Source organism: Rattus norvegicus, chromosome 13 (genome assembly GCF_036323735.1).
Source record: "Rattus norvegicus strain BN/NHsdMcwi chromosome 13, GRCr8, whole genome shotgun sequence".
Classification (NCBI taxonomy): domain Eukaryota; kingdom Metazoa; phylum Chordata; class Mammalia; order Rodentia; family Muridae; genus Rattus; species Rattus norvegicus.
In genome coordinates this window covers 53,768,609-53,786,331 of record NC_086031.1, presented here as the reverse complement: position 1 = coordinate 53,786,331, position 17,723 = coordinate 53,768,609, and the positions used below count along the sequence as shown (strand labels likewise).

Below are 17,723 nucleotides of genomic sequence, written 5' to 3'. Positions count from 1 at the left end.
CACTGATAAGTGGCTATTAGCCCAAATGCTTGAATTACCCTAGATGCCTAGAACAAATGAAACTCAAGACGGATGATCAAAATGTGAATGCTTCACTCCTTCTTTAAAAGGGGAACAAGAATACCCTTGGCAGGGAAGAGAGAGGCAAAGATTAAAACAGAGACTGAAGGAACACCAATTCAGAGCCTGCCCCACATGTGGCCCATACATATACAGCCACCCAATTAGACAAGATGGATGAAGCAAAGAAGTGCAGGCCGACAGGAGCCAGATGTAGATCTCTCCTGAGAGACACAGCCAGAATACAGCAAATACAGAGGCGAATGCCAGCAGCAAACCACTGAACTGAGAATAGGTCCCCCGTTGAAGGAATCAGAGAAAGAACTGGAAGAGCTTGAAGGGGCTCGAGACCCCATATGTACAACAATGCCAAGCAACCAGAGCTTCCAGGGACTAAGCCACTACCTAAAGACTATACATGGACTGACCCTGGACTCTGACCTCATAGGTAGCAATGAATATCCTAGTAAGAGCACCAGTGGAAGGGGAAGCCCTTGGTCCTGCTAAGACTGAACCCCCAGTGAACTAGACTGTTGGGGGGAGGGCGGCAATGGGGGGAGGGTTGGGAGGGGAACACCCATAAGGAAGGGGAGGGGGGAGGGGAATGTTTGCCCAGAAACCGGGAAAGGGAATAACACTTGAAATGTATATAAGAAATACTCAAGTTAATAAAAAAAAAAAGATTGGGGCCTAGCTGTGCACAAGGGGAATACTCTTGTAAGCTGTGATAAAAATAAGAATAAATCCACACCCGCGGATCCCGGCCCGCAGCAGCTCTCTGCTCCCAGACCCGGTGAGAGAGAGACCCAACCGCCTGGTCAGGTGGGCACTCCTGAGGCTGCAGAGCGGAAGAGACCACCAACACTGCTCACCCCTGCCCACATCCCTGGCCCAAGAGGAAACTGTATAAGGCCTCTGGGCTCCCGTGGGAGAGGGCCCAGGAGCGGCAGGACCCCTGCCAGAGACACCACCGGACCCTGAAGGAAACAGACCGGATGAACAGTTCTCTGCACCCAAATCCCGTGGGAGGGAGAGCTAAACCTTCAGAGAGGCAGACAAGCCTGGGAAACCAGAAGAGACTGCTCCCTGCACACACATCTCGGACGCCAGAGGAAAAAGCCAAAGACCATCTGGAACCCTGGTGCACTGAAGCTCTCGGAAGGGGCGGCACAGGTCTTCCTGGTTGCTGCCGCTGCAGAGAGCCCATGGGCAGCACCCCACGAGCGAACCTGAGCCTCGGGACCACAGGTAAGACCAAATTTTCTGCTGCAAGAAAGCTGCCTGGTGAACTCAAGACACAGGCCCACAGGAACAGCTGAAGACCTGTAGAGAGGAAAAACTACACGCCCGAAAGCAGAATACTCTGTCCCCAGAACTGACTGAAAGAGAGGAAAACAGGTCTACAGCACTCCTGACACACAGGCTTATAGGACAGTCTAGCCACTGTCAGAAATAGCAGAACAAAGTAACACTAGAGATAATCTGATGGCGAGAGGCAAGCGCAGGAACCCAAGCAACAGAAACCAAGACTACATGCCATCATCGGAGCCCAATTCTCCCACCAAAACAAACATGGAATATCCAAACACACCAGAAAAGCAAGATCTAGTTTCAACATCATATTTGATCATGATGCTGGAGGACTTCAAGAAAGACATGAACACACTTAGGGAAACACAGGAAAACATTAATAAACAAGTAAAAGCCTACAGAGAGGAATCGCAAAAATCCCTGAAAGAATTCCAGGAAAACACAATCAAACAGTTGAAGGAATTAAAAATGGAAATAGAAGCAATCAAGAAAGAACACATGGAAACAACCCTGGATATAGAAAACCAAAAGAAGAGACAAGGAGCTGTAGATACAAGCTTCACCAACAGAATACAAGAGATGGAAGAGAGAATCTCAGGAGCAGAAGATTCCATAGAAATCATTGACTCAACTGTCAAAGATAATGTAAAGCGGAAAAAGCTACTGGTCCAAAACATACAGGAAATCCAGGACTCAATGAGAAGATCAAACCTAAGGATAATAGGTATAGAAGAGAGTGAAGACTCCCAGCTCAAAGGACCAGTAAATATCTTCAACAAAATCATAGAAGAAAACTTCCCTAACCTAAAAAAAGAGATACCCATAGACATACAGGAAGCCTACAGAACTCCAAATAGATTGGACCAGAAAAGAAACACCTCCCGTCACATAATTGTCAAAACACCAAACGCACAAAATAAAGAAAGAATATTAAAAGCAGTAAGGGAAAAAGGTCAAGTAACATATAAAGGGAGACCTATCAGAATCACACCAGACTTCTCGCCAGAAACTATGAAGGCCAGAAGATCCTGGACTGATGTCATACAGACCCTAAGAGAACACAAATGCCAGCCCAGGTTACTGTATCCAGCAAAACTCTCAATTAACATTGATGGAGAAACCAAGATATTCCATGACAAAACAAAATTTACACAATATCTTTCTACAAATCCAGCACTACAAAGGATAATAAATGGTAAAGCCCAACATAAGGAGGCAAGCTATACCCTAGAAGAAGCAAGAAACTAATCGTCTTGGCAACAAAACAAAGAGAATGAAAGCACACAAACATAACCTCACATCCAAATATGAATATAATGGGAAGCAATAATCACTATTCCTTAATATCTCTCAATATCAATGGCCTCAACTCCCCAATAAAAAGACATAGATTAACAAACTGGATACGCAACGAGCACCCTGCATTCTGCTGCCTACAGGAAACACACCTCAGAGACAAAGACAGACACTACCTCAGAGTGAAAGGCTGGAAAACAACTTTCCAAGCAAATGGTCAGAAGAAGCAAGCTGGAGTAGCCATTCTAATATCAAGTAAAATCAATTTCCAACTAAAAGTCATCAAAAAAGATAGGGAAGGACACTTCATATTCATCAAAGGAAAAATCCACCAAGATGAACTCTCAATCCTAAATATCTATGCCCCAAATACAAGGGCACCTACATACGTAAAAGAAACCTTACTAAAGCTCAAAACATACATTGCACCTCACACAATAATAGTGGGAGATTTCAACACCCCACTCTCATCAATGGACAGATCATGGAAACAGAAATTAAACAGTGATGTCGACAGACTAAGAGAAGTCATGAGCCAAATGGACTTAACGGATATTTATAGAACATTCTATCCTAAAGCAAAAGGATATACCTTCTTCTCAGCTCCTCATGGTACGTTCTCCAAAATTGACCATATAATTGGTCAAAAAACGGGCCTCAACAGGTACAGAAAGATAGAAATAATCCCATGCGTGCTATCGGACCACCACGGCCTAAAACTGGTCTTCAATAACAATAAGGGAAGAATGCCCACATATACGTGGAAATTGAACAATGCTCTACTCAATGATAACCTGGTCAAGGAAGAAATAAAGAAAGAAATTAAAAACTTTTTAGAATTTAATGAAAATGAAGATACAACATACTCAAACTTATGGGACACAATGAAAGCTGTGCTAAGAGGAAAACTCATAGCGCTGAGTGCCTGCAGAAAGAAACAGGAAAGAGCATATGTCAGCAGCTTGACAGCACACCTAAAAGCTCTAGAACAAAAAGAAGCAAATACACCCAGGAGGAGTAGAAGGCAAGAAATAATCAAACTCAGAGCTGAAATCAACCAAGTAGAAACAAAAAGGGCCATAGAAAGAATCAACAGAACCAAAAGTTGGTTCTTTGAGAAAATCAACAAGATAGATAAACCCTTAGCCAGACTAACGAGAGGACACAGAGAGTGCGTCCAAATTAACAAAATCAGAAATGAAAAGGGAGACATAACTACAGATTCAGAGGAAATTCAAAAAATCATCAGATCTTACTATAAAAACCTATATTCAACAAAATTTGAAAATCTTCAGTAAATGGACAATTTCCTAGACAGATACCAGGTATCGAAGTTAAATCAGGAACAGATAAACCAGTTAAACAACCCCATAACTCCTAAGGAAATAGAAGCAGTCATTAAAGGTCTCCCAACCAAAAAGAGCCCAGGTCCAGACGGGTTTAGTGCAGAATTCTATCAAACCTTCATAGAAGACCTCATACCAATATTATCCAAACTATTCCACAAAATTGAAACAGATGGAGCCCTACCGAATTCCTTCTACGAAGCCACAATTACTCTTATACCTAAACCACACAAAGACACAACAAAGAAAGAGAACTTCAGACCGATTTCCCTTATGAATATCGACGCAAAAATACTCAATAAAATTCTGGCAAACCGAATTCAAGAGCACATCAAAACAATCATCCACCATGATCAAGTAGGCTTCATCCCAGGCATGCAGGGATGGTTTAATATACGGAAAACCATCAACGTGATCCATTATATAAACAAACTGAAAGAACAGAACCACATGATCATTTCATTAGATGCTGAGAAAGCATTTGACAAAATTCAACACCCCTTCATGATAAAAGTCCTGGAAAGAATAGGAATTCAAGGCCCATACCTAAACATAGTAAAAGCCATATACAGCAAACCAGTTGCTAACATTAAACTAAATGGAGAGAAACTTGAAGCAATCCCACTAAAATCAGGGACTAGACAAGGCTGCCCACTCTCTCCCTACTTATGCAATATAGTTCTTGAAGTTCTAGCCAGAGCAATCAGACAACAAAAGGAGATCAAAGGGATACAGATCGGAAAAGAAGAGGTCAAAATATCAGTATTTGCAGATGACATGATAGTATATTTAAGTGATCCCAAAAGTTCCACCAGAGAACTACTAAAGCTGATAAACAACTTCAGCAAAGTGGCTGGGTATAAAATTAACTCAAATAAATCAGTTGCCTTCCTCTATACAAAAGAGAAACAAGCCGAGAAAGAAATTAGGGAAACGACACCCTTCATAATAGACCCAAATAATATAAAGTACCTCGGTGTGACTTTAACCAAGCAAGTAAAAGATCTGTACAATAAGAACTTCAAGACACTGAGGAAAGAAATTGAAGAAGACCTCAGAAGATGGAAAGATCTCCCATGCTCATGGATTGGCAGGATTAATATAGCAAAAATGGCCATTTTACCAAAAGCAATCTACAGATTCAATGCAATCCCCATCAAAATACCAATCCAATTCTTCAAAGAGTTAGACAGAACAATTTGCAAATTCATCTGGAATAACAAAAAACCCAGGATAGCTAAAGCTATCCTCAACAATAAAAGGACTTCAGGGGGAATCACTATCCCTGAACTCAAGCAGTATTACAGAGCAATAGTGATAAAAACTGCATGGTATTGGTACAGAGACAGACAGATAGACCAATGGAATAGAATTGAAGACCCAGAAATGAACCCACACACCTATGGTCACTTGATTTTTGACAAAGGAGCCAAAACCATCCAATGGAAAAAAGATAGCATTTTCAGCAAATGGTGCTGGTTCAACTGGAGGGCAACATGTAGAAGAATGCAGATCGATCCATGCTTATCACCCTGTACAAAGCTTAAGTCCAAGTGGATCAAGGACCTCCACATCAAACCAGACACACTCAAACTAATAGAAGAAAAACTAGGGAAGCATCTGGAACACATGGGCACTGGAAAAAATTTCCTGAACAAAACACCAATGGCTTATGCTCTAAGATCAAGAATCGACAAATGGGATCTCATAAAACTGCAAAGTTTCTGTAAGGCAACGGACACTGTGGTTAGGACAAAACGGCAACCAACAGATTGGGAAAAGATCTTTACCAATCCTACAACAGATAGAGGCCTTATATCCAAAATATACAAAGAACTCAAGAAGTTAGACCGCAGGGAAACAAATAACCCTATTAAAAAATGGGGTTCAGAGCTAAACAAAGAATTCACAGCTGAGGAATGCCGAATGGCTGAGAAACACCTAAAGAAATGTTCAACATCTTTAGTCATAAGGGAAATGCAAATCAAAACAACCCTGAGATTTCACCTCACACCAGTGCGATTGGCTAAGATCAAAAACTCAGGCGACAGCAGATGCTGGCGAGGATGTGGAGGAAGAGGAACACTCCTCCATTGTTGGTGGGGTTGCAGACTGGTAAACCCATTCTGGAAATCAGTCTGGAGGTTCCTCAGAAAATTGGACATTGAACTGCCTGAGGATCCAGCTATACCTCTCTTGGGCATATACCCAAAAGATGCCTCAACATATAAAAGAGACACGTGCTCTACTATGTTCATCGCAGCCTTATTTATAATAGCCAGAAAATGGAAAGAACCCAGATGCCCTTCAACAGAGGAATGGATACAGAAAATGTGGTACATCTACACAATGGAATATTACTCAGCTATCAAAAACAACGAGTTTATGAAATTCGTAGGCAAATGGTTGGAACTGGAAAATATCATCCTGAGTGAGCTAACCCAATCACAGAAAGACATACATGGTATGCACTCATTGATAAGTGGCTATTAGCCCAAATGCTTGAATTACCCTAGATCCCTAGAACAAACGAAACTCAAGACGGATGATCAAAATGTGAATGCTTCACTCCTTCTTTAAATGAGGAAAAAGAATACCCTTGGCAGGGAAGGGAGAGGCAAAGATTAAAACAGAGACTGAAGGAACACCCATTCAGAGCCTGCCCCACATGTGGCCCATACATATACAGCCACCCAATTAGACAAGATGGATGAAGCAAAGAAGTGCAGACCGACAGGAGCCGGATGTAGATCGCTCCTGAGAGACACAGCCAGAATACAGCAAATACAGAGGCGAATGCCAGCAGCAAACCACTGAACTGAGAATAGGTCCCCTATTGAAGGAATCAGAGAAAGAACTGGAAGAGCTTGAAGGGGCTCTAGACCCCAAAAGTACAACAATGCCAAGCAACCAGAGCTTCCAGAGACTAAGCCACTACCTAAAGACTATACATGGACTGACCCTGGACTCTGACCCCATAGGTAGCAATGAATATCCTAGTAAGAGCACCAGTGGAAGGGGAAGCCCTGGGTCCTGCTAAGACTGAACCCCCAGTGAACTAGTCTATGGGGGGAGGGCAGTAATGGGGGGATGGTTGGGAGGGGAACACCCATAAGGAAGGGGAGGGGGGAGGGGGATGTTTGCCCGGAAACCGGGAAAGGGAATAACACTCGAAATGTATATAAGAAATACTCAAGTTAATAAAAAAAAAATAAGAATAAATAAATAAATAAAACCTTAAAAAAAACCTTGTCTTCTTTTGGTATCATTCAAAAAATCAATCTAATTTAATTTATTGGTGTTCTATTAAAAATATAATTTTCAATTTTGTTAAAGAAGAACAGAGGATAAAAAGAATTTATATTGGTAAGCATTTTCAAAATTCTTAAAAATCTCTTATAAAGCAAAAGTGAAATGAATAAGAAAGCTATAGGAATTTTGTGTACTAAACATTTTCAAAATTCTTAAAAATCTCTTATAAAGCAAAAGTGAAATGAATAAGAAAGCTATAGTAATTTTGTGTACATTTATTGGTATTTGATGAAATTTTTCTTTTTAACCTATTGCATGGAGTAATCTGATGAGCAATCATACTTCATGGAAAAATGAATATTATTCTGATATTAAAAGTACTAATTATTATTAAGTAAAAACATAAAGAAAAAATTAGTGAAACATCTACAAAATTTGTTAAAACAGTAAACAATACAGCACATCAATATGAACTTATAAGCTGAGTTCAATACATTCCGATCACTTTAGATTTTAGCTCCCATTCAAATTACAAATATACAGTTATTGTATTAGATATTAACAAATATCTCAAATCCACTACTCTGGTAAGCTGTAAGATATAATGTGACTGTATGAAAAAGACATCCTCATATACCTCAGTTGTCAGAATTCTGTTTGTTTCCTTGTCCTGAATGTCTTCTGCCTTCTTGTATAGGTATTCTAACTAACTGAATGTAATTTACTGATCAAGTGTTTTTCTGTTTTAATTTTTATTGCAAGTGGAACCTTGTGATTTTCCACAATTCAAAAATGGATATTTATATCATGAAAACATACGTAGATCTTACTTCCCAGTACCTATAGGAAAGGAGTTCAGCTATTACTGTGACAATGGGTTTTTGACACCTTCAGGATCATACTGGGACTACCTTCGTTGTACAAGACAAGGGTGGGAGCCTGAAGTCCCATGCCTCAGTAAGTCCATATCTATATTATATCATGTTTAATTCTGTCAAAACTTGGGAAGAGAGGAACACATACATAATTAGAGATAAATTTCTTGTGACAAAAATTTAACCAACAGAAGAGGTTGTGACCAGAGACAACTGACCTCTACAAGCAGCTCTGCATGAAAAGCACAGGACACTGGGAACTACATGAATTCCTCTTTTCAATATTGAGTATTGGTTTTATTTTTAATGTCACAATGCTCATTTAACTATTGAGAAGTACATTTGAATTTAATTTTTGAATAAATATTTTATGTTTTTAACTTATCGTCTTAAAAATTTAGGGCAATGCGGTTCACCTTATATAGAGAAGGAGGAATTTTATAATGTAAAGGAAGCTATGTACAGAATCAGTCTGTAAAAGTCAAGTCTTACTCTTGCTCCTACCAGTTACATGGTTCAGATACAGTTAAATGTACAGAGAGTAGTTGATCCCCTCCACCCAAATGCATCCTTATCAGTAAGTGATCAGCTCTGAGATCACAAGATGCCCATGACTTCCTGTCTCAATTAAATTAACGACGGCAAATCCCTCATTGCTTCAAGTTTGTTTAGTGATAAGTGTTTGATAAGTATATAGCAAAGCAAATACATGTAGCAAATGTTAGGCAATAATTCAACAAAACACTGAGTAAACTTTAATTTATAGTACTATATTCTTTGAAATCACTTTGTCATCTGATTCAGAACAATTATAAAAGTACTGTGTAGAGTTAAACAAATGTAATAATAGCAACACACATCATTGACATATTCAAGAAATGAATTTTGTATGATTATTATTAATTATCTTAAAATATGTACTGAATTTAATTTAGTAGTCTTTCATGCTAGTTTTATTTGTATCTTAAATTACATATTCCTTTTAGGGTCTTTGTTAATTTATACAAAAAAACTGCTTTTTCATAGTTATGCATCTTTCCATTCTGTGTAGATCTATGAAGATTGCTTTCAGTTTGTGTTGTTGATGTTGTTGTTGTTGTTGTTTCTCAAGTAATTCAAAGAGATCTTAAATGACTCAGAGAAGAGGAACCCAGCTGGTCACATGGCTTGTCCACAGTGGGAGCCACTACAATACTCAAGTATATGGGGTACAGATGGGAGAGAAGGAGAAGCAGAACAATTTGAGCATTATCAGGAAATGTGGAATTGGAGAAACAAGGGTAGAGAGGGACAATGTGTTTAAATAGCTAGCCCAAGCACCTGAGGCCATGGTGAGATCCCAGTCCATGCTGTGGCTGAGGACCAGGTATGGGTCCACAGTCTTGCTGCTACACGGTTCTATGTTGCTGTCTGTGGCTCATATTACAACTAAAGAGCCTCCTTTGGTCTCCCACCTGGGACCACTTCGATGTCCAAAGGCTGAGCAAAGCTGGCCCCACCACTTGTCTGCTGGGAAGTGGCCTAGATATGGAGCTAATATCCTCACCCACCCCTCATCCCTAGTAAACTCAAGCTGTCAGAAGAGCTGTCCCTGGGGTCATGAGAACAGAAAAGTTGGTTCTGCCTCTCACCAGCTGCAGCACTCAAGAGAGTGGACCCTGTGCCTCACCTGAACAGCACAGCAGAGCTGGCTCTGGTGTCATGGGTGTGGGTGAGCCTGTCCTGAAGTCATGAATGCAGAAGACTTAACTCTGCCCTTCATCAGTGGTAGCAATAGAGATGCGAGCCATGGCAGTGTTGGAGAGCATGCTCTGGTGGTTCTGGTGCAGATCATTGAGCTGAAAGACCAACTTATCTAAATTCTAGGACCAAATCCAGGGCTTTAGATTAACCCACTCTAAAATCTTCCCCATCTGTCAACTGCTGAAGCATAAGAAAGGGCTGATTTTGCAGATCTGAAGCTGCAGGATCTCCATGACACAGGGCAACAATAGTGTATCTGAAAGGACTCCCAATGAGAATATAATATTGATAGTGTAAGAGAAACCAGAGGCCTCCAACTACTCCAATAACTCATTGCAATAAACATTTGCCTATAAAGATGTATGTAGAAAACTATATACTATGGGACACACTGTGACAGACTATACCACTTCCATTATGAGATTTTTAAATGTTTTGCTTTGTTTCGTTTTGTCTCCTTTGTTATTGTTTGGGGGTTTACAAGAGCAAACAGTGGATATAAAAGGAGACAGAGATGAGTGGGGTTGGGATCCATAAACTGAAACTCACAAAGAATCAATTAAAAAAAATTTTTGGTTCTGTATGCCCTTTCATTTACATCTTAAAGATATGCACAGTGCTGCACACTCATATTCTTTTTATTCAAGATTTTAACATTTATTTATACTTACATTATGAGAACTAGCTTTTACATTGAATGTTTTTCTTTTCTTTTTTCCCCTAGTCTACAGAGAGATATTTTATTAGATATACTTCTTTACTTACATTTAAAATGTTATTCCCTTTCCTGGTTTCCTGTCCATAAGCCCCCATACCCTATCCCTCCCCCATATGGGTATTCCCACCACCCATTCCCTTTACTTCCACCCCCAATATTCCCCTGCACTGGGGGTCCAACCTTGGCAGGACCACCTGCTTCTCTTTCCACTGGTGCCCCAACAAGGCTATTCTCTGCTACATATGCAGTTGGAGCCCTGGGTCAGTCCATGTATAGTCTTTCAGTAGTGCTTTAGTCCCTGGAAGCTCTGGTTGGTTGGCATTGTTATTCTTATGGGGTTGCAAGCTCCTTCAACTCTTTCAATACTTCCTCCAATTCCCCCCAAGGGTGTTGCTGTTCTCAGTTCAGTGGTTTCTTCCAGCATTAACCTCTGTATTGGACATGCTCTGGATGTGTCTCTCAGGAGAGATCAAGATCCGGTCCCTTTCAGCATGCAATTTTTAGCTTCATCAATCATATCATTTTGGCGGCTCTATATATATGGGCCACATGTGGGGCAGGCTCTGAATGGCCGTTCCTTGAGTCACTGCTCTAAACTTTGCTTCCATATCCCCTCCTATGGATATTTTTCCCCTTTTAAGAAAAGGGAGAATCCCCATTTTGGTCATGCTTCTTCTTGAGCTCCTGTGGTCTATGGATTGCATCTTGGGTAGTTCCAGCTTTTGGGCTAATATCGACTTATCAATGAGTACATACCAAGTGTGTTTTTCTGTGATTGGGTTACCTCACTTAGGATGATATTTTCTAGTTCATTCCATTTGCCTATGAATTTCATGAAATCATTGTTTTTGATAGGTGAGTAGTACTCCATTGTGTAGATGTACCACTTTTTTTTCTTTATTAATTGAGTGTTTCTTATTTACATTTCGATCCTTATTCCCTTTCAAAGTTTCCAGGTCAACATCCCCCTAGCCCCTCCTCCTCCCCTTCTATGTGGGTGTTCCCCTCCCCATCCTCCCCCATTACTGTCCTCCCCCCAACAATCATGTTCACTGGGGGTTCAGTCTTAGCAGGACCAAGGGCTTCCCCTTCCACTGGTGCTCTTACTAGGCTATTAATTGCTACCTATGAGGTTGGAGCCCAGGGTCAGTCTTTGGGTAGTGGCTTAGACCCTGGAAATTCTGGTTGGTTGGCATTGTTGTTCATATGAGGTCTTGAGCCCCTTCAAGCTCTTCCAGTCCTTTCTCTGATTCCTTCGACGGTGGTCCAGTTCTTAGTTCAGCAATTTGCTGCTGGCATTCGCCTATGTATTTGCTGTATTCTGGCTGTGTCTCTCAGGAGCGATCTACATCCGGTTCCTGTCGGCCTGCACTTCCTTGCTTCATCCATCTTGTCCAATTGGGTGGCTGTATATGTATGGGCCACATGTGGGGCAGGCTCTGAATGGGTGTTCCTTCTGCCTCTGTTTTAATCTTTGACTCCCTATTACCTGCCAAGGGGAGTCTTGTTCCCCTTTTAAAGAAGGAGTGAAGCATTCGCATTTTGGTCATCCTTCTTGAGTTTCATATGTTCTGTGCATCTAGGGTAATTCAAGCATTTGGGCTAATATCCACTTATCAATGAGTGCATACCATGTGTGTTTTTCTGTGATTGGGTTACCTCACTCAGGATGATATTTTCCAGTTCCAACCATTTGCCTATGAATTTCATAAAGTCATTGTTTTTGATAGCTGAGTAATATTCCATTGTGTAGATGTACCACATTTTCTGTATCCATTCCTCTGTTGAAGGGCATTGGGTTCTTTCCAGCTTCTGGCTATTATAAATAAGGCTGCGATGAACATAGTGGAGCACTTGTCTTTTTCATATGTTGGGGCATCTTTTTGGTATATGCCCAAGAGAGGTATAGCTGGGTCCTCAGGTAGTTCAATGTCCAATTTTCTGAGGAACCTCCAGACTGATTTCCAGAATGGTTGTACCAGTCTGCAATCCCACCAACAATGGAGGAATGTTCCTCTTTCTCCACATCCTTGCCAGCATTTGCTGTCACATGAGTTTTTGATCTTAGCCATTCTCATTGGTGTGAGGTGAAATCTCAGGGTTGTTTTGATCTGCATTTCCCTTATGACTAAAGATGTTGAACATTTCTTTAGGTATTTCTCAGCCATTCGGCATTCCTCAGTTGTGAATTCTTTGTTTAGCTCTGAACCCCATTTTTTTTTTATTAACTTGAGTATTTCTTATATACATTTCGAGTGTTATTCCCTTTCCCGGTTTCCGGGCAAACATCCCCCTCCCCACTCCCCTTCCTTATGGGTGTTCCCCTCCCAACCCTCCCCCCATTGCCGCCCTCCCCCCATAGACTAGTTCACTGGGGGCTGAACCCCATTTTTAATAGGATTATTTGTCTCCCTGCGGTCTAACTTCTTGAGTTCTTTGTATGTTTTGGATATAAGCCCTCTCTCTGTTGTAGGATTGGTAAAGATCTTTTCACAATCTGTTGGTTGCCATTTTGTCCTAACCACTTTTTCTAATCCATTCCTCTGTTGAAGAGCATCTGGGTCCTTTCAGCTTCTGGCTATTATAAATAAGGCTGCTATGAACATAGTGGAGCATGTGTCTTTGTTGTATGTTGGAGCATCTTTTGGGTATATACTCAGGAGAGGTATAGTGAGTCCTCAGGTTTTATGCTCAAATTTCAAGGACTTGTCTTTAAAAATTAATTCTTATTCAAGAATTAGTACATATATGATTAGTGTTCATGTCAGTGGTATTGAAAATAAATGTGCTATGGAAAAAATAAAGCATCTTCAACATATGGTGCTGATGAAACTGAATGTCTGCATGTTGCAGAATACCAACAGATCTATAACTATCACCATGCCCAGAACTTAAGTCCAAGTAGATCAAGTAGATCAAAGACCTCAACATAAAACCAGACACACTGAACCTGATAGAAGAGAAATTGAAGAATAGCTATGAACATATTGGCACAGGAGAAAACTTTCTGAACAAAACACCAATATCACATGCATTGAGACCAACAATTAATAACTGGGACCTCATGAAACTAAAAAGCTTCAGTAAAGCAAAGAACACTGTCAGTCAACAATCAGACAAAGCGATAGCCTACAAAATGTGAAAACACTGTTATTAATTTCACATCCAATAGTGGTTTAAAATCAAGAATATATAAAGAACTCAAGAAACTAGATTTTTAAAAATGAAACAAACCAATTAAAATGAGAAACATATGCAACAGAGAATTCTCAATAGGGAAATCTCAAATGGCTGAAAACTTCTTGTATTTTTCAATATGCAACAATTCACCAATTGAATTAATATTGAAATAATATTCAACAATTTTCGCCATTGGAGAAATAAAAATAAAAACTACTTTGAGATTACATCTTCCACCTCTAGAATGGCTAAGATCAACACAGATGTGATAGCTTCATGTTGATGAGGATGTAGCACAAGGGGAACACTCCTCCTTTGCTGTATGGAGTAAAAACTTGCACAGCCAGTATGGAAAACAATATGGTGGACCCTCAGAAAATTGGGAATGGATCTGCCTCAAGACCTAGCTATACAACTCTTGGGTCTACACTCCATCCTAATACAAGGACTCAACTATGTTCATAAGAGCTTTCTTCATAATATCCAGAAACGGGAAACAACCTAGATGTTCCTCAACAGAAGAAAGAAAATGTGGTACATTTCCACAACAATGTTTTCTTCAACAGTTAGCAAAATGCCACAGTATTTTCAAATATTCATTTATTTGCCAACTTATGGGAAATGACAAATTTTTTCTGTTTCTAACTATAAATAATATTACATTGTACAAATGTACTGCCTTTTCCCCTCTTTTCTGTTGTAAATATTTTGGCTTTTAGAATAGTAAACATGGAAATACAAGCACATCTTTTTAAAATCCCATGATGAAATTTGCAGGTAAGTGAATGAAACTATTAAAGAACATCATGACCGAGTTGACCCAGACCAGAAATGCAAATACAGCATATATTCATTTATAAGTGGATATTTGTCGGTCCACATCCATGAGGAGGCTGAACATGCAGAGTTTGACTATGCTTCTCCCATGCTGCTGCCAGGGCAGGTGCCAGGCTGTAGAAAAGCACCAAGATACTGTTCAAGGGGTGGAAAAGCACAGTCTGAGATATGGAAAAACCAGAGTCAGTTTGGGGGTTCCCAGGCCTGCAGTGTGGCTGGGGACATGGGCTTCTCAGACTCTTTGACATCCAGGCACTGCTGGGAGTCATGGAAGAGCTGAGTCAGGGACACAGAGGCTGGGGACAGCATCTAGGAAAGAGGATCACTGGCTTGTCTCAGTGTTAGTTGCCCTTAGCTTGGCAGAGGCAGGACAGAAGCACAGAGGAGCCTTTTATCAGAGAATTAAGTTGTGGCTCTGTAAGTGAATGCCTTCTCTGTGGCTCCTCGTGGTGGATCGTGATGAAAGAGACAGTCCACAGATCTAAACTCTCTATTGACTGTTCATGGCAGAAAATGGGTGCATACCTAAACAGTACTCCCTTCTCAGAGTGAACCTGAGATTAAATACGTTTGCAGGGAGGAAAGACTCAGAAGAGAAGCTTATTGGCTAAACCCTCAGGGCCTCTAGATACCTCATTAGCATAGAGAACTCTGTTCTGGGCCTATGTGACCATAGATCACATTTCCTTGTGTGAGAAGTGAGGCATGTGTTGCAGGCCAGGTTCTGGCAGATTGCAGGGAGTTCCGTAAGACTCAGGTACGTGCAGACCAAGTCCAGGTCTCCACCTTCTCTACCTTACCAAGCTTCCTGGCATGGTTTTACCATTTAACAGATATTAGATATTAAGTAAATGATAACCAAGCTGCAATCCTTGGTTCAGAAAGGTTAGGGAAATAGGAAGGATTTCTACAGAGAGAAAACATGAACCTACTCATGAAGGAGAAATAGAAGAAATTCTGCTGGTGGACTGGGGACTCTGGGGACTAGGACAGGAGGGAACAGGTAGGCTAGAGAAGAATGGAGGGAAGAAGCATGAAAGGAACAACTAGAATTGGGGGGGGGTCTTTGCGGTGAGTCAGTGTAGAAACCTAGTGCAGTGGAAGTTTCTGCAATCTATGAGGGTGACCCTAGGAAGAACTTCTAGTAATGAAAAATATAGAGTCTGAACTGGCCAATTTCATAGCCAGACAAGACTTTTAGTGGTGGTACTGTGTTATATCAGTTGAGTCATTGGCTAAGGATAGCACTTAGACATCTTCAATAATCCACACTGACATTAGGACAGAAGAGCAACCTCTTAAAACTTAAAGCAGGGCCCCATTGCTAAGGACAAAATCCATTCAGCTCACTGAATTGGTAGGAAGATCAAGCTGATGTAAGCTTGGAGCCTTCACCCTACACTCTAGTCTCTTTGGCTCCAGAAGGTACTCTGCAGGAAAGAGAAAACTGGAAACCAACCCAGCCACAAAATCCCCCACCTACAATCTTTCCTGCTGCCAGTTGAGCACAGAACATGTGGGACAAGCCAACCAATGTTTGATATAATTTGGGGCCCAGGTCACAAAAGGAAGTCCATGCCCTACACTATCTGGAGGACCAGAAAACAGAGACTGGATATCCCAGGGACCTAGCATAGAACAAAACATAATAGGACAAAAAATCAATGAAATTATTTCTAATAATATTCTGGTACACTCACAGAACAGGTACTTGTCCAGTTGTCAACAGATAGGCTTTCTCTGACAGCTGGTGGTAACAGGTACAGAAAACCCACAGCCAGACATGATTAAAAAAGACTCTAAATTGTAGTTTCCATTAAGTTCTTCCTGTAGGAGACTGGGGGACCCTGAGGAACAGGAGGAAGAAAGATTGTAGTGGTCAGAGGTATGGAGGACACCAGGAAAACATGGTCCATTGAATCAACTCAGCAGAGTTCACATGGACTCACAGAGACTGAAGCAGCAACCAGTGGGCATGAATGAATCTGAACCAGGTCCTCTAATTATATGTTATGGCTGATAGCTGGATGATTAACGCTGGGAGTGAGTGCATATCTGATTCTTTTGCCTGATCTTGAAACTGTTTTCCTCCTATTAGGTTCCATGTCCAGCCTCATTATGAGGGCTTTTCCCTTAGTTATTGTGTATTGTTTTGTCCTGTCTGACTACCTGCTCTTGTCTTAAGACTAAATGGGGGAGGGACAGAGGTATGGATCTAGGGTAAAGGAGAAGTGTGGGAGAGCTAATATGAGCAGAGAGAGAAGAAGCTGTGGTTGAAATGTAAAAGCACATAATTAAATTCATTTTTAAAAAGGAAGAAAATTTAGTGTACATATATGACCATAATCCCAGACAGAATCAGTTGTGATCATCTGAGGGCGATCATCATTCCTTCTGTTCCCTTCTTCAGTCTGTGACCAGCTCTCGTAAATATAGCTTTTATTTCATCAGATGAAAGGATGAGATTAGAGCTGTCCAAAGCTGTCCACATAAATGGCTTAGACTAGACCCAGAGCATTTCTTTCTCAGTTTTAAATCTCTCTAGACTTAGACCTGAAAGCTTCTAGCCTCCGTAAAATCTAATCTCCCAAACTGACTGCTTTAATTTTGCTTCTCTCGGTATTGGACTAAATTTCTCTGCTTGACCTCATATTAATGTTGGCAATATGTTCTACTCTTCTGTCTCTTTCTCATTCTCCGGCTCATTCTGTCTTCACCTGTGTCCTTTCTCTGTAAAATTGTCCCAGTAAAACTGCTCTCTCTCCCTCTCCCTCTCCCTCTCCCCCTCCCCCTCCCCTTCCCTCTATCCCTCCACCTCCACCTCTCCCTCTCTCTGTCTCTACTCTTACAAAGCCTCTCTTTCCTGTGTTGTTCTTCAGTGACTTGGGCATATCCTATCTCTGACTTATTCTGTCATGTCTTTCTTTGATTCATTACTTTGTCAGCCTTTCAATTAGACATCACTTCTTTTTTTCCCATCCTTATTAACTTGAGTATTTCTTATTTACACTTCGATTGTTATTCCCCTTCCTGGTTTCCGGGCCAACATCCCCCTAACCCCTCCCTCTCCCCTTCTGTACGGGTGTTCTCCTCCCCATTCTCCCC

General features: G+C 40.9%; 1 protein-coding gene across 11 annotated transcripts in view; it reads left to right on the top strand.

The window, feature by feature from the left end:
* Cfhr2 (complement factor H-related 2) overlaps positions 1-17,723 on the top strand; it is a 71,673-nt gene that overhangs the window by 11,894 nt on the left and 42,056 nt on the right. For 6 of the 11 annotated variants that reach the window (XM_006249951.5, XM_063272620.1, XM_006249950.5 and 3 more), the window contains exon 3: positions 8,028-8,222. The exons of 3 other annotated variants lie outside the window; for them this stretch is intronic. In XM_006249951.5, coding sequence (XP_006250013.1) covers positions 8,028-8,222 — 195 coding nt within the window. The remainder of the gene's footprint in view (positions 1-8,027; positions 8,223-17,723) is intronic. 2 more of the 11 variants (XM_063272619.1, XM_006249947.5) reach the window with 1 other exon arrangement.